The following is a 16,460-nucleotide window of genomic DNA, read 5'->3' as shown; positions in this document are numbered from 1 at the left end:
CATCCACCTCATGAACTCCGCTAGCTTTACGCACTGGTATTCTCTCAATAGGCCACTGATAACTATTGGATGCCATCTCTTCTAATAAGTTGTAGGCTTCTTCTGGTGTTTTATCATTCATAGTTCCCCTTGCAACTGCATCAATCATAGAACGGAGATTTATACTACACCCATTATAAAAAGTTTGTACCTACATCCATATGGGTAGTCCATGATGTGGGCATCTCCTAAGAAACTCCCTGAATCTTTCCCATGCTTCATACAATGATTCATTATCCATCTACATAAAATTAGAAATATCTTACACATTTTTGCAGATTTTGCAGGTGGAAAGAACTTACCAAGAAATTTTTGGGCCATATCATTCCACGTAGTGATTGATCCTGCAGGAAGAGAAGAGAACCAACCTTTAGCTTTGTCTCTAAGGGAAAATGGAAATAATCTTAATTTAATAGCATCATCTGTAACTCCATTATATTTAATTGTGTCAAAGATTTCGAGAAAAGCATCAATGTGAGCGTTTGGATCATCGCTTGGTAGCCCACTAAATTGCACTGATTGTTGAAGCATCTAAATCAGTGATGGCTTGATCTCAAAGTTGTTTGCTTGAATTGTAGGTCTCCTGATGCTTGATGTGGTGTCCTCAACTGTTGGCGCAACATAATCTTTTAAGAGTCTACGTTGATTTCTACCATCACCAACTCTCTCCATCTTTTTAGTGTGATTTCTTTGTTCTATCACTCGCCTTTTAAATGTACGTTCGATTTCTAGATCAAACTCAGCAAGTTTTCCTTGTTGGCTACGTGTCATACACCGGTGTATACTCTGAAAAAAAAAGAAGATAAAAGCTAGATTAAACTTAGAATAATCTGGTATCAATATTAATTGGTATTAAATAAACAATCCCCGGCAACGGCACCAAAAACTTGTTCGTAAAATTCTGCACGTGTCAACGAACGTGTTGAACAAGTAATACAATGATGAGAAGAGTATCGTCCCACAGAGATTGATGATAATAAACCAATTAAATATTAAAAATAGAATAATTCTAAAATTTATCTAACAAATCAAAATAGAATTGAGAGTAAATAAAAATTGACAATTTTTAAAAAATGAAATTTTAGAAATTAAAGGCAGAAAATCAATTAGATAAAATATGTTAAAGCATCCAATTTTACCATAACCACTAAATATAAATTTTAGATTTTATGCATACAAAAACAATATCAAACATGTCCTTACCAAAAAAAAAAAAAACAATATCAAACATGTGATAACGGAATTTCCTAATCTATTTACTATCATATCTCTGGGTATAGCAAACTTACTCAGTTTATCAATTCATTATATCTCTATTTGAATTTAAATAAACAAAAGTACATTAAAATCTGTGAATATTTCCGATTTACAATGAATCTTTTGGACCACCTTATCACCGAAAGCTACACAAATAACATGGTACATTTCTATCCACATTTAATTCATGGTTATATATTATAATGAGCAATTGCATATTATCACTTTTTAGTCTCAAACATGCACATTAGATCATTCCAATGATGGCCAGTCACCTAAAGGCATTAAGAACAATAATATATAACTCACATTAATGAAATTACTTGCAAAGCATAAAAAGCATGAAATTCACATCATCATGGTTAGGCTACGTCGTAGCTCTAAAAGAAAATTAGAACATAATAGAAGAAGAAATGAAAATATAAATTAAACCAAACATCTTGAATCAAAGAACAAGAATTCTGTCATCACTTTTGTCTTTTCTTCAAAATACTTGAAAAACTCTCAGAACACTGAAAACAAAAACGATCTAAAAAAAAACTCGTTGTTCCTCCAAATTATCCTATTTATATGATAACATCCAAGACTCCTCTCACAAGTCAATTGCTTCTTTTTTGCATAAAATTAGGGAATAAATCGCATAATTCTCAATGTGATATCCACCTTTTAACTCTTTTCTGGGTCGCATATTCCTTTCCTTCTTTTTGCCCTATTTTCTCCATATCTCAATATTTTGCATAAATAAGGAAAAATTAAGTAAATGAAAGGAAATCCAAATATATTCTAACAAATATTACATTATTTATTGCTTAAAGAAGATAAAATAACTCTATGTTTATAGAGTTATCATATATTGGTCGGATTAAGTCGGTGAAGTAGTAGCCACGAATAGATATTTCTTTTCTTTCTCACATGAGCAAGCCTGGGCGGGTGGAGAAGATGATTAACCAGGGTCGGGTCGGGTTGGGTCGGGTCGGGTCGACTCGGCAAACCCTGGTTGGTCCAAATTCACAAATTAGCCCTTTTTTTTACCTAATTTTTCACATTTAACCTCAAAATTGGATTCCTCAACACATTTTACATCCAAATATAGGATTTGTACCAGTTTTTATCACAATTAAACCCAAAAATTCCCAAATTTGAATTCGGATTGATAGGGCTTTTGTTCAATTCAGTGCCCAAACGACCTAATTAGGCAAAATTGATGCCAAAATTGGAATACCCATGATTGATTAACCCTAGAAATGGTGCTGCCTTGGTTCGACAAATTTGAATTGACCAAGATCCTCAATTTGGGCTTAAAATTCCTAATTTTCAATTGATTTTTGAGGTTTTTCAATTATTTCATTAAATTGTAAAATTGGACTGACTAATATGCAATTCAAGGTCCCTGAATCATTTTTTGTGAAGACACTATGGACTAAAAATGACTAGAAATGATTCAATTGAATTTTTGGTTCAGTTTTAGGTGTGAATTTGCCCAATTTTGGGAAAAACATATCCCCAATTGAAATTTTCCAAAATTTATACTGTAATGATGAAATTGGATTTACAAGAAGACTAATGACTATTTTTATGGAATTTTTTAACTCCATTTGGTATTTTTCTTGATTTTTCACTCATTTTGGCAAAAAGAAAATAAAGAAAAATTCTAAAAAATTCTAAAAAATTTATTTTTGGTTTAGAAATAGATTCCTAAGAATGACCAAGGTTCCTAATCCTAATTTTGTAATTTTTTAGAAAATTTTAAAGATGGACAAAAAATTAGGTGTCAACAAATATGAGCTATACTGTATACTCTCTGCATGACACCCTTTCCATAATTATTGCTTTTTTTATTATAACAAAAAGGGGGAGATAATACAAATATGCATATGTGTTGATTGGTTGATTATATTTGGTGCATAATATTGAGCTGCAATTACATTATATATTATTAAGCTCAACTTATTTATTATCTTCTGTTTTATATTGAATATCTTAAGTTTGGAGATTTCATTACATGCTTACTATGCCCTAATCCGAATTCCTATTTTTTGCAAGATAAGCAAATTACTTTTACCTTTCACAAAATTCAATATCTTTGAAAGCGTGATTGCACATCTGCATATTCAAATATTGTTTTGTTATCATAAAAAATGGGGAAATTATTGGGAAAATCCCTTATGATGTTTTGAAGATGAAAAAACAATCAAAGACTACTAATGTGTTTAATGGTTGAGTAACCAGGTGAAAGATGCACAAGTTGTTATATAGATGATGTCCTAAAGAACGTTTAAAGGTTATACGTCTCTATCAAAGGTGAACATGGCATTGGGTGTAAAGGTGTCTACAAGTTGGACTAAGTAGAAGGTGAACAAGTCTAGAATGGGGAGTTTGGTAAATTTAGGAGGTACCATGGATAGGTGAATAGTGATGTAGAGCCACAATTGTCAATATGTTTTGAAGGACAGGAAGATAGAAGCTAGAGTGAAGTTGATGTACTTTGCCTACATCAAAGGTATCCAAAGTATGAAGTAAAAGACTAACGAAAACTGGACGAACCTTTATGAAGTCTACAAGTCATGAAGAACGGGAAGTTCGTGGAGACTTGGAGGTACCAAACAAGGTGAACAATCTACAGGATCTACATCACTATCGTTATTAAAGTATCTTGGTAAGAACAGTTGAATATATCTAAGAAGCTAGATTTATCTATCGATTGAATATAAGCAGTATACTACATAGCATCATTTAGCATACTACGTAGATATCAGTAGAATGTTGTGTAAGCTAAATATCAGCAGGGCATTAGCAGTATACGTTGGATATAAGCAAAGTACTAAAAGATGGATATCGGCAGAAGCTTTAATATACACAGGAGTCTAATATCATCAACAAACCTGATATACTCGGAGCGATAGCACAACCTGAGATGACAACTTTGTCACGTGATCTTATTATTTTATCCCAATATAAAATACCTGATCTTTAACAACGAGTGATCTGGTATGGATTCCTAATATGAAGGAAATGATTTATTGACAATTCTCCCAAATACAAAAGATTTTCTTCAAGTAGAAGCCACTCTATTTTTGGAAGCCAAAGATTTGATTGTATGGGCGACCATATTTACGAGAACTCAAATTGATTGACTTCAATGGCTAAATTGATCCTCTAATCAATTGGCCAACGGATAGATTGGAGATTGATTGCTGTGAAGATTTTCCAACGGGTAGTTTGGATGACGAGGAGTATATAAGAAGATCAAAGACACCGATATAAGTACAAGATATCTTGAGTGCAAAATCCAAATCTAGAGAGTGTTCTATATTCTTACATCTTGAGTATACTAATATTGTAAACTATTGAGAGGTGTTGGTAGTGTTTAAGGTGTGTGCTTAGGTTGAGATAGTTTGACTATAAGGTGCTCAAGAAGCGCGTGGATATAAGCAAGCACATGTGACTGTAACTTCTCAACAGTTGACTAGTGGAATCCAACCAGTAAGCCGTTAGCATAGGAGAGTGGACATAAGCTTATACTAAAGCTGAGCCACTATAATCTCTGTGTGCATTGTCTTCTATCTCTCTATTCATAGTCAATCATTACTTGATAGATACACTGCACGACACTACTTGAATATTACTAGAACTTGATCATATTTATATTATGTTTTTATTTGATTAATCTGTTACCAAACATGGCGCTATTAATTCCGCACTATTTTGCCAAGATTTGTCAAAATCACTTATTTATCCCCCTCTAGATGATATTGTTAGCCAACATTAACATTGACATGGTGAGGAGCTATTTTTCCATTGAGTACCAATTTACCAAACTTGGGGTTCATCCTATTCATTAGATGGAAAAGGAACTGAAGGAAAAGCTAGCATGTCCATACGGCCACAGCACGCGCATGATGTCCAGGTGGTGCTTTCCCACTATTCTAAGGTTGGCACATAAGCATGAAGCAAATTGACAAGTATCTACCTTGATCAACCCCCACTACTGAACCCAACGGTTCATGGGGGGCCCAGACATTTATGATTACATCTCTATTTTGTGAATGATTCTCGTGTGAAAAGCATTTATTTAAAGTCCTTTTCGTAGAAAAGAGGCCTTAAATTGCAGTTAGCAATTGTCTAATTCTCGTACTTGTGTGGTTTGACAGTGACGGGGTGGTATACGGAAGGTAAGAGTCGAAGTGGAGATGATGATGAAGGCTGCTAGATCATAGTTAACGAAGTGGTGATGAGAAGAGTTGTCCAATGGGGTGGAGGCTTGTGTAGGTGTTGAGGTGCCCGTTTTGATGACGACGTTAGGCAAAAGAGTTCGACGCATGAGAACGGAGAAGTTCTGCAGCAGCTAATATCAAAAGAAAGAAAGGGGTTTGTCTAATGATATCTGGCTAGTTAGTTCAATGCTCACTAGGTTAAATTCTTACGAAAGTTGAGTGTAACTGTATGTGTTAACGAACTCAAACGCGAGATTCTTCTTGAGTGGCATCGTGATAGTTATTGCATTGCGAAGCAAATTGACGAGTATCTACCTTGATCAACCCCCACTACTGAACCCAACGGTTCATGGGGGCCCAGACATTTATGATTACGTCTCTATTTTGTGAATGATTCTCGTGTGAAAAGCATTTATTTAATGTCCTTTTCGTAGCAAAGAGGCCTTAAATTGCACTTAGCAATTGTCTAATTCTCGCACTTGTGTGGTTTGACAGTGACGGGGTGGTATACGGAAGGTAAGAGTCGAAGTGGAGATGATGATGAAGGCTGCTAGATCATAGTTAACGAAGTGGTGATGAGAAGAGTTGTCCAATGGGGTGGAGGCTTGTGTAGGGGTTGAGGTGCCCATTTTGATGACGCCGTTAAGCAAAAGAGTTCGACGCATGAGAACGGAGAAGTTCTGCAGCAGCTAATATCAAAAGAAAGAAAGGGGTTTGTCTAATGATATCTAGCTAGTTAGTTCGATGCTCACTAGGTTAAATTCTTACGAAAGTTGAGTGTAACTGTATGTGTTAACGAACTCAAACGCGAGATTCTTCTTGAGTGGCATCGTGATAGTTATTGCATTGCGAAGCAACGCGGTGTAGATTCGAAGTCGAGATATATTGGTGTAGAAAGTTACTTTGCACTAAAGGGCTTCGGAGTGAGCCTAGCTAACACCAGAGACTCGCGCATCAGTAAAGCGCAAGAGTTCTGTCTTCATAGCAAGAAGCGGAATCTCGTTACCTACAAAAAGGATCTCTAATGAAGATTCAATACTACTTAAAACGGATGGTAGAGAATTTCCAGTATGACTAATGAGGGTTCACTACACCAAAGGCAGAACTTTGGGCACTTAACGAAGGACTTGGACTTGCTTTTCATTTACCTCATCTTGAGATGGATATGAAGTTACGACTGATATGTTTAAAAGGGTTGTTGCCGTAATGAAATCTGAAGTGTCTGCGGAGAGAGGGAGCAGACAGCAACAACGATTGCATTGTTTCCATCATCCCAAATGAGGTGCTGGACGCACGGTTCCTAGATAGAAGGAACTGCTGTTTATTACAGCTGCTCAAGCTCCATGTTTCCTTGCTTTAGCATGGGTTTGCATGGTAACGCTTGAGAAGGGACTGGGGCTATTCGCTACTGGTTTGTCATAGCAGGTTCTTCGACCGCGCAAAAGGGCGAGGCGCCTTTAATAAGGCGTTCGTTGCCGAATACCTACAACCTTGGCGACTCCATAATTACAACAGCTTGTCGGGTGCGGCAACTTTCTTACATGTATCACTTCATACACGCAAGTTACACTCATAGCATGTCACAGCATATCGCAGCACAATTATAGCTTGGTCATGATTCTGCTTAAACTTTCGAATAAAAATGGATCCGATACGATGTGGCTCAATCCTCAGCGACTATGAAATGCTCTGCTTTAACGGCACGGATTACGGAAGCAGGGGATCGATTTCTTCCAATTTAACTCCTACAAGTAACTTGGATGACCCAACAAGTGGAAACACGATTTGTGGTGGGAGGACATGAAGGTAGGTGGGGCAAAGAGGCAATACCCTATCAAAGAGAGTTAGCGAAACAAAGAGGGTCAAAGATTTTCAAGGTCAGTAAACGCGGTCTGCCCCCCAAAAAAAAAATGTATTCATGGGATTTTCCCTAACTTGCTAAGTTTCCAAAGCAGTAATTAAGTTGGGCGTTCCCCCAACAAGAAATAGACATTGGACCAGAAATGAAAAAAGGGAAAAGAAAAGCCAAATAGAATAATAGAGTTCAATCTCATTCGATCGCCTATAAAAACCCCCCATGCTTGTTCACAAACTCATCACTTCCCACGCTTCACTACCACCCCTTCCATCATTTAAGCTCCTCCTTTTCGGAGCTCACAAAAGCGCACGCACTCTCACCTCTGCAGCTCTTGACACTTTCCAGGTACACAGCAACTGAGAGAGACAAGCCTGTTCCTTTCTCTTATAAGCTCCATAATCTCTCTCTCTCTCTCTCTCTCTCATAGTCCATAGCTGGTTAATCATGGCTAAATTGCATAGACGACTTCATGCTCTTTCAGTGATCCACCAATCACCAGATCAAAAGAAAACAAAGAGAAGTAAAAGGATGGGGCCGTTTCTGTTTGCCTCGAAGGTTGTAGTGAATTGTGTATTCTTATGTGCGAGCTTTGTGCGTTGAGTTTGGCAGATAAATAATATACAGGAGAGAGAGAGAATGTGGAAGCTGAAGATAGCGGAGGGCGGGCCGTGGCTGACCAGCGTGAACAACCACATTGGGCGGCAGCACTGGGAGTTTGACCCCGAAGCCGGGACGCTAGAGGAGAGGGCGGAGGTCGAGAGGGTCCGGGATGAGTTCACGAGGAATCGGTTCCGGGTCAAGCAGAGCGCTGATCTCCTGATGAGGATGCAGGCATGTATAAAACTAGACTCTTTTCTCTCTCTCTCTAAAGAAATTCAAATTTTGCGGGACAATGTCAATAGTTCTAAAAATTTAAACTGTTTGATCCAAGCGTGATTTAATATTTATATATTTTAACACTTTCTTTTACTTTTACTCGAGACTAAAGTACAAAATTATAAATTAACAAAGGCTAACAGAGACATGAAAATATAATCGAAGATTTGTTGTTGTTCTGATACAACAATTAAAGCTACCGCGTTGAAATTTCCGTTTGTTGCACTATCTATAAAAAGTATGGTTTGCCATGATGACTGAGAAGAATGCTAGTGGAGCATTGCTCTCAACAACCCATTTCCTCTTCCTTGTTCATTTGATTAATTCTTTGGACTTAATTATATTCTATCCTCCACGACCGAAATAATAAATAAAAAATTCTGTAGTGAGTCGGCTTCTAATATGTGCCACTGAAATCTAGAGAATTATTACTTAGTTTTTTCAAAAACCTAATAAATTCAATCGGATCTTTAACATTATCTTCTCTTTTCATTACACGTATATAATTTTTAGTTTTGGTAAATGAATTCATTTCTTTTGCAGATGGAATTTTCATTTCATGACTGTCTGTGTAAAAACTATTTTACGTAGACGTGAATCTCATACAAATCCTACATATATACCCCTGAGCATGACAAGGACAAACACCACGCTAAAAGCGACATGGAGCGATAGATGAATTTGCACATCATTTTGACAATCATTTCATGTACACTTGTCTTAGATAGCGAAGACCCGACATCGACTTCTCGCCGATGTCTTGAAATATTGACAAGGGGAAATTTGACTCCTTTTACGTAAAAAGTAAACGATTGACATCGTACCGGGATATTCTTTCCCAGTCTTCCGACAAGATTTATCAAAGCCTTGCGACCTTTCCAACCTTCACTAGAATAGCCTAATGACCTCTCCAACCTCATGAATTATTGGTACTAATACCTTTGGATTAGTCTTTCTCACATATTTGTTGACCAGTAAGTTTGAGGCTGTCTTCCTCAACTTTATGTAAACATCGTAGTTGGACACATGCGACACATCAAGGAGCAAAAATCAAGTAGGCAACACCCTATGTAACCCTAATTGACAATTTACAATGAAAATAGAAATTTAGGATGCGTTTGTTTAACGGAAAACGAATAATTTGGAAAACATTTTTTAAAAAATGATCGCTTGCATCACTTATGAAAACGAATGAATGAAAATTATTTTCATCATCCACGAAATTGATTAGACATAAATTGTTGTCGATAATAGAAATATTTTTCATTGGCTAATTATTTCAAGTGATGCAAGCGATTATTTTTTGAAAAATATGTTTTAAATTATTCGCTTTTCGCGAAACAAACGGAGTCTTAGGGTAATATGCTGCTGACCATACCATTGTCATCCTGAAACAATCAGCCAATAAACCAAAAGTAATGTACCATCAACTTTATTTTTAAGCTGTGATCAATCTCGTGCTAATTTTCAATGTGATGACCGATGGTCCTTTTGTTTTAAAATTTAAAAAATAATCTCTTTTTCTCCCAGAAGTTTTATCAATGAAAAAGTTTAAAAAGAACGTAAAAAAAAAAAAACTCCTTACATCAATGTCTATGTATTTTAGAACCTTCCGAATATTGTGCATGAAACAAAATCCTCATCATCTCCTTTCCACGCCACAACATATTAAAATTGAAGGAGGGCCCACAAAGATATTGCTCAAACTTATAATACGAAATGTGCAAAAAAAAATAAGGAAAAAATCAAAATTGCCTCACGGGTCGCACATGGCCTTGGACCCAATTATTTTTTAGTGTAACCAGAAGGTACGAAGCAAGCAGATTTAAATCTAATTATCTAGAATAAGCCCTTTTTAAGCTGAACAACTTTTGCACTCCTTCCTTTGACTTTATGATTTCGCAAACTTCAATAGTTGAACGTGAGTTTCGATTCGATTTCGATGTTATAGTGTGCAGTCATTGTGACCGCTGATACGTGGCGCAAACAAGGCCTCCACTTTGATCATTTTTACATAGCGCTTGTTGCATGTATTGGCAACATACGTATTTTATGCATTAATTATACCACTTGATAATGACAAATGGTCAGTGATCCAATAGATACACGAGCACTTTTCCAGGAAAACTTGAAGAAATCCTCCTCACTTTGCGCCTCAATTTTAGTTCCCAGTCTCTATATCTATAATCATACTAGCTTGCACGTTGAGTTTTGGTACTTTACACCAATTTACGCCTCGTGTCATTTAACATGATGGCTTTAATTAGACATTGGTCCATAGTTTCGGACATACATATGCACCACAGATTTGCATGAGCTTTGATTAAGAAACTTCAATGCTTGAAAATATGCAGCTCACAAAGGAGAACCCGAGCGGGCTGATTCCGCCGCCGGTGAAGGTGGAGGCGGCTGAAGACGTGACGGAGGAAGCAGTGACCACCACGCTGAGGAGGGCCATCAGCTTCTACTCATCCATTCAGGCCCACGATGGCCATTGGCCTGCAGAGAATGCTGGGCCTTTGTTCTTCTTTCCTCCCATGGTAAGCCTCCGCTTTTCTAGGTCCGACGTCAAGCAGAACCCTAGACCCACTTAGAATGTTTTCTCTTAGGTCTAACGTTAAATAGATATAAAGAGACACACTAAAGATCTTTGTACGACGAGGAAGCATGAGCCCAAACCCAATCGGTACAGGATAATTTTCACTAACGAGTCGAACTCTGAACAACTAAGATGCACGCCTTCGAGTCCTTACGATTTCATTAAGATAATCTTTCTATTTCTCGCATTATTCCAGTCGATGATACAAATTATGAATTGAGAACACGCGTTGCAGGTATTTGCACTGTACATTACGGGAGCGATGAATGCGATATTTTCTCCAGAGCACAGGAAGGAAATCAAACGTTACATATACAACCACCAGGTGCACTTTGCTCTTTGATCTTTCATGCAAGATTACTTCATTTTTCATTTGATGCAAATACTTTCTAACGATAATGACGATGTATTTGTACTTGTTTGCCGATAAATTTAAAAGAACGAAGATGGAGGTTGGGGATTTCATGTAGAAGGGCATAGCACCATGTTTGGCTCTGCACTGAGCTACATTGCACTGAGATTGCTTGGAGAAGGGCTTGAAGATGGCGAGGATGGAGCCATGGCTAGAGGAAGGAAATGGATTCTTGATCATGGTGGTCTTGTGGGGACTCCATCTTGGGGAAAATTTTGGCTCACGGTATGCGAATATATATGTCTGTTTTTTTCATTGGCGTAAACTTAAGTTCAACTTGTTAATCTAGAGTTTGAATACATCCGAACACAAGACTGTTAGAGAAAGAAAAAAAGTCCTGCTAAAAGTTTAAACTAACACAATATAGAGTTCCATTGACCCTACTGAAATAAGAAAACGGGAAAAAATGTTCCATTTAAACAACAACGCATCATGCAAGTTTCTTGCCGACTAGAGAATTATGTTAAGATGCTAAAATTTACAAAATTGTTGCAGGTACTAGGTGTTTATGAATGGGCAGGGTGCAATCCACTGCCCCCAGAATTTTGGCTTCTTCCAAGAAAATTTCCCATTCATCCTGGTATGCTTAACTTGGTATCTTTTCCATAGCTTCGATCGAAGGTTGGATATGATTTTAGTGAATCGACATGTTAACTAATGATCAATTTCAGGTAACATGCTGTGCTATTGTCGTCTGGTTTACATGCCTATGTCATACTTGTACGGGAGGAGGTTCGTCGGTCCTATCACCGGATTGATTTTATCGTTGAGACAAGAGCTCTACACTGAGCCCTATAATGTAATAAATTGGAACAAAGCAAGGAATACTGTTGCAAAGGTGTGGCTTGTGCATCCTGTTTTCTTTTTCTTTAGAATCTGGACTGATATGTTGCTTAATGATCCAATTATGATCTCTGTAATGTGATAAATCTAAAATTTAAATTCAGAAATTGTCTCAATTAATAAATGATTTAAAACCAACCCTGGTCCTGGAAAAAGCTATGGATGTTTTGAAGGCCATTCTCTCCAAAATGCAACAACTCTTCTGCTGGTAGAAAGGAAGTTTTTTTTTTTTTAATCTATTGTTCAAGGCATGAGATAAAATTGAAATATGTTTGGTGAACTAGGGAACACTTGTTGACATGTATGAAAATGAATTGAAATGCACTAGTTAAGTTAATGAATATGTGAAGCTTAACCAAGTACTGATCTTCAGGAGGATTTATACTACCCTCATCCTCTAGTACAAGATATGCTATGGGGATTCCTTCACCACGTCGCGGAGCCAGCTTTGAAGCGCTGGCCGTTTTCCATGATAAGAGAGAAGGCTCTGAAAGTGGCGATCAAGCATGTGCATTACGAGGATGAGAACAGCAGATACTTGACCATTGGATGTGTGGAAAAGGTTCGAAGAAGAACACGATAAGTAGCCTTCATTATGATTCTAACAAAGCGTGTCAAAGACCGAACAATCTTAACGTGTGAATGTGAAATATTTGTAGGTTTTATGTTTGATTGCTTGTTGGGTGGAAGACCCGAATTCAGAAGCCTACAAACGTCATCTTGCCAGGATTCCAGACTACTATTGGATAGCTGAAGATGGACTTAAAATGCAGGTAACGACTTCATATCTTGACCCATATATCTTCAAAATGGTGTAGCTCTCCATCACTGAAGCATCAAAGAGAATCATTACTTTGGAATCCCAATTGGCATACGGTGGCAAGCAATTTAATCAAAATTAGCATTGGTGTTATCAAATTATCTAAGCTAAAAAGTTCATTTCGGTTTGCACAGACCTTCGGCTGTCAAATGTGGGATGCGGCTTTCGCCATCCAAGCAATCATGTCAAGTAACCTAACAGAAGAGTATGCAACTACATTAAGGAAAGCGCATGATTTCGTGAAAGCTTCGCAGGTAATGTCTACTCGATTTTAACGAGGTTGGTCACTAAATGTAGTTCATGCATTCAATCGAAACATGCTCTTTTGAAGGTCCGAGATAACCCGTCTGGTGACTTCGAAGCAATGTACAGACACATATCTAAAGGAGCGTGGACATTTGCTATGCAAGACCATGGTTGGCAAGTTTCTGATTGTACAGCAGAAGGGCTAAAGGTAATTAAATCAGTCATGTGCATTTGATGGGGTCTTGGTAGCTTCTTTTAAAGTGTAGTTATACTTTTAACATGCGATGGTGTCGTGGCTTTCACAGACAGCGCTTCTGTTCTCACAAATGTCTCCGGACCTGGTGGGCGAGAAGATTGAAACAGAGCGATTCTACGATGCCGTGAATGTTATTCTTTCCCTACAAGTAATTAAGAACTACTTTTGCCCTTTCTTTTTTGGTTCCTTTCATAATTCAGTGAATGAATAAGATAAATTCAGACACTAGAATATTGTCACACAATCTATTTGATACATTACAAAAACTATTGCAGAGTAGCAATGGCGGTTTTCCTGCTTGGGAGCCACAAAGAGCATATGAATGGTTGGAGGTAACTTTGAGCATCATGCAGTCACCAAGTCTACTTTCTAATGTTCTTTGAAATAGCTTATACGGATAAACACATGCAAAAATATATCTCACAACTCTCAAAACCCTTCTTTTTTTCTTTACCAGAAGTTCAATCCTACAGAATTCTTTGAGGACACCCTTATTGAAAGAGAGTAAGTCGTAAAAACCATCAACACTTACTGATCAACCTGAGCAGTTTACTTATGCATACAATAACTCATATGCTAACATAGGTACGTGGAGTGCACCGCGTCCGCAATCCAAGGCCTTGCGCTCTTCAAAAAATTGCACCCGAAGCATCGTCAAAAGGAAATCAACAGTTGCATCGCGAGAGCGATAGACTACATCAAAGACACTCAGTTGCCGGATGGTTCATGGTGAGATACTGCATGAGAAAACTGGACATGTTACCTTCCTTCAATTGAACATACTGTAAGTTGACTTAATGTGAGATTGTGTTATCAATTTAGGTATGGATGCTGGGGAATTTGCTACACCTATGGCACTTGGTTTGCCGTAGAAGGGCTTGCGGCTTGTGGGAAGAACTACCGCAACTGTCCAACCGTGAGAAAAGCCTGTGAATTCTTGCTGTCAAAACAGTTGCCTTGTGGCGGATGGGGGGAGAGTTATTTATCTAGCCAGAATAAGGTATGCCAGTCATTATATATTTTTTACATACTATAGAGATTATTAAATATAATTCCTTTGATATGATTGTCCATAATTAATTTTATATAATCATGTAAATGTAGGTTTATACAAATTTGGAAGGAAACCGACCAAGCTTGGTTCAAACAGCATGGGCTTTGTTGTCCCTCATTGATGCAGGACAGGTTAGTCTTTTAGTATATATGTGACATGATACATAGGCTACCAAGCCGATTCATCGAGCAATTATCGGGGTGCACTGGATTCGTGTGAGCCGCCTACACGCACGACGTGTACGTACGTACACACGCAAACAATGTTTGATAAGTGAGATCTTAGAATGAATTATTGACATTTTAATCTAACCAGCACACTTGATCAAGATTAGCAAAGAAAATGTCGCATAAAAATAGCAATAGATTTGTCTATTTTGATAATAATATGATATAAGCGTGTACTTTTGGTCCACTCAATCTTACTTATGATTATTTATTTATTTGTTCATTTATTTTTATTGTAGGCCGAGATAGACCCAACACCCATCCATCGCGGAGTCAAAGTGCTGATCAATTCACAGATGGACGATGGTGATTTTCCTCAACAGGTAATTATGACAGTGCTTTCTACAGTCGTTACTAGTCATAAGTTTCATTTTAATGTAATGTGCTTAATTTAATTATTATTATTTTATTTACTTTTATTGCCTACAGGAAATCACCGGAGTATTTATGAGAAATTGCACATTAAACTACTCATCGTTTAGGAACATCTTCCCAATATGGGCTCTTGGAGAATACCGAAGGCGAGTTCTCTTCGCATGAAGCTTAGGACATGATGATAGTTGTGACGTAATAAATCATCATTTAAATAATGCAAGTTCCGAAACTGTGACGTGTCTTATCTCGAGTCTCCTTCTTCCTTTCAAGTGTGAAAAGTCAATTCCCAATTTCACCACAGATTATACGTAATGTTGTATTTACTTGTGGACGTCGAGTATGTATAAATCTCAAGTGTACGGCTTAGCAAAGCTAATGTCATATTTAGTGTGTGTAATTCTACCATCTAAACCTTTGGACCACGCTACATCATGAATCTTGAGTGTTTGGCAATGAATTTATGTGGTGAAATTGTCCAATCGGTCCTAAACCATTATATGGATGTCGATTCAATCATAAACTTTCTAATTTTGTCAATTTAGCTTTAAATCTTTGCGAGAAATTCCAATTTTGGGCTAATTTTCTTTCGAAATTGATAATGTAGTGGTGTGTCACGTAAAACAGCTGACGATGACTGGATTGCCAAGTTAAGTGATTTCCGAGGAAAATTGGTCGGAAGAACTATATCGGAATTCCGCGCAAAGGTTTAAGACTAAATTCACAAATTCGTAAAGTTTAGAATTGAATTGGTATCCGCACAATAGATTTATAGGACTGATAGGTAATTTTCCCAATTCATGTTGTGAAATATTGAAAGATTGTTGCGACCTTCTAGAACGGGCTCGGGGAGAATGGGATTAGAGCTACTGTCGAGTTCACGATCGACAGTCTTTAGTCAGTACAGGTTCTTTCAAACTCTTATCTCGCGAAGTTTGATTTAATTGATTAACCTATGAGAATTCTATCATACGATGGAGTTGTCACTAACTCATTTGGGTGGGCTAGAAGCCAAGTGAAGTAGGGGAGTATAGCTCACCTCCTACGCAACCAAAGACCTAAGATTGGGGACTTACACTAATTATTAAGCTAGTGCCATTTCGGAATCAAAACTTAATTATTTGTCAACTAAAGTCTTTGCACAATCTTTTTACCAAATTATGAGTTCCAAAGTTTTCATCCGGTAAGTGTTCATGCAATGTTTTTGGTGTTTATTATGATCATAAGTAAAACCTAACCATTTAACTAGAACAAGCAAGTCACAACACAAAAAAGCAACACGAGAGAAATCACACCAAACACATCAGGAGTAGTAATAAAAGGTAAATAAAAGATGAAGTGCGATGAAGTAATCTAATATGAGTCGGTAAAAAATATAACAGTGATT

At 37.3% G+C, this 16,460-nt stretch overlaps 1 protein-coding gene and 1 pseudogene across 1 annotated transcript; both read left to right on the top strand.

Annotated features, from left to right (window-relative positions):
* The first annotated feature begins 206 nt into the window (after nucleotides 1–206).
* On the top strand, nucleotides 207–320 carry LOC115686951 (small nucleolar RNA R71; annotated as a pseudogene).
* Nucleotides 321–7,558: 7,238 nt separating this feature from the next.
* On the top strand, nucleotides 7,559–15,596 carry LOC115686944 (lupeol synthase-like). Its single transcript, XM_030612375.2, has 19 exons — nucleotides 7,559–7,713; nucleotides 7,978–8,199; nucleotides 10,599–10,784; nucleotides 11,079–11,168; nucleotides 11,283–11,480; nucleotides 11,751–11,835; nucleotides 11,927–12,093; nucleotides 12,472–12,660; nucleotides 12,758–12,871; nucleotides 13,053–13,172; nucleotides 13,250–13,372; nucleotides 13,470–13,568; nucleotides 13,696–13,752; nucleotides 13,878–13,924; nucleotides 14,006–14,149; nucleotides 14,243–14,420; nucleotides 14,525–14,605; nucleotides 14,941–15,024; nucleotides 15,131–15,596. Exons 1-19 carry the CDS (start codon nucleotides 7,588–7,590, stop codon nucleotides 15,239–15,241), a joined length of 2,421 nt encoding a protein of 806 aa, XP_030468235.1. The 5' UTR covers nucleotides 7,559–7,587; the 3' UTR covers nucleotides 15,242–15,596.
* The last annotated feature ends 864 nt before the right edge of the window (nucleotides 15,597–16,460 follow it).

The sequence above is a fragment of the Syzygium oleosum genome, unplaced genomic scaffold, assembly GCF_021117445.2.
Source record: "Syzygium oleosum isolate NSW1041296 unplaced genomic scaffold, Sole_v2.1 Sole_v2.16, whole genome shotgun sequence".
NCBI lineage: Eukaryota > Viridiplantae > Streptophyta > Magnoliopsida > Myrtales > Myrtaceae > Syzygium > Syzygium oleosum.
Note: the sequence above shows the minus strand (reverse complement) of the source record. Positions and strands in the feature narration are given on the sequence as shown.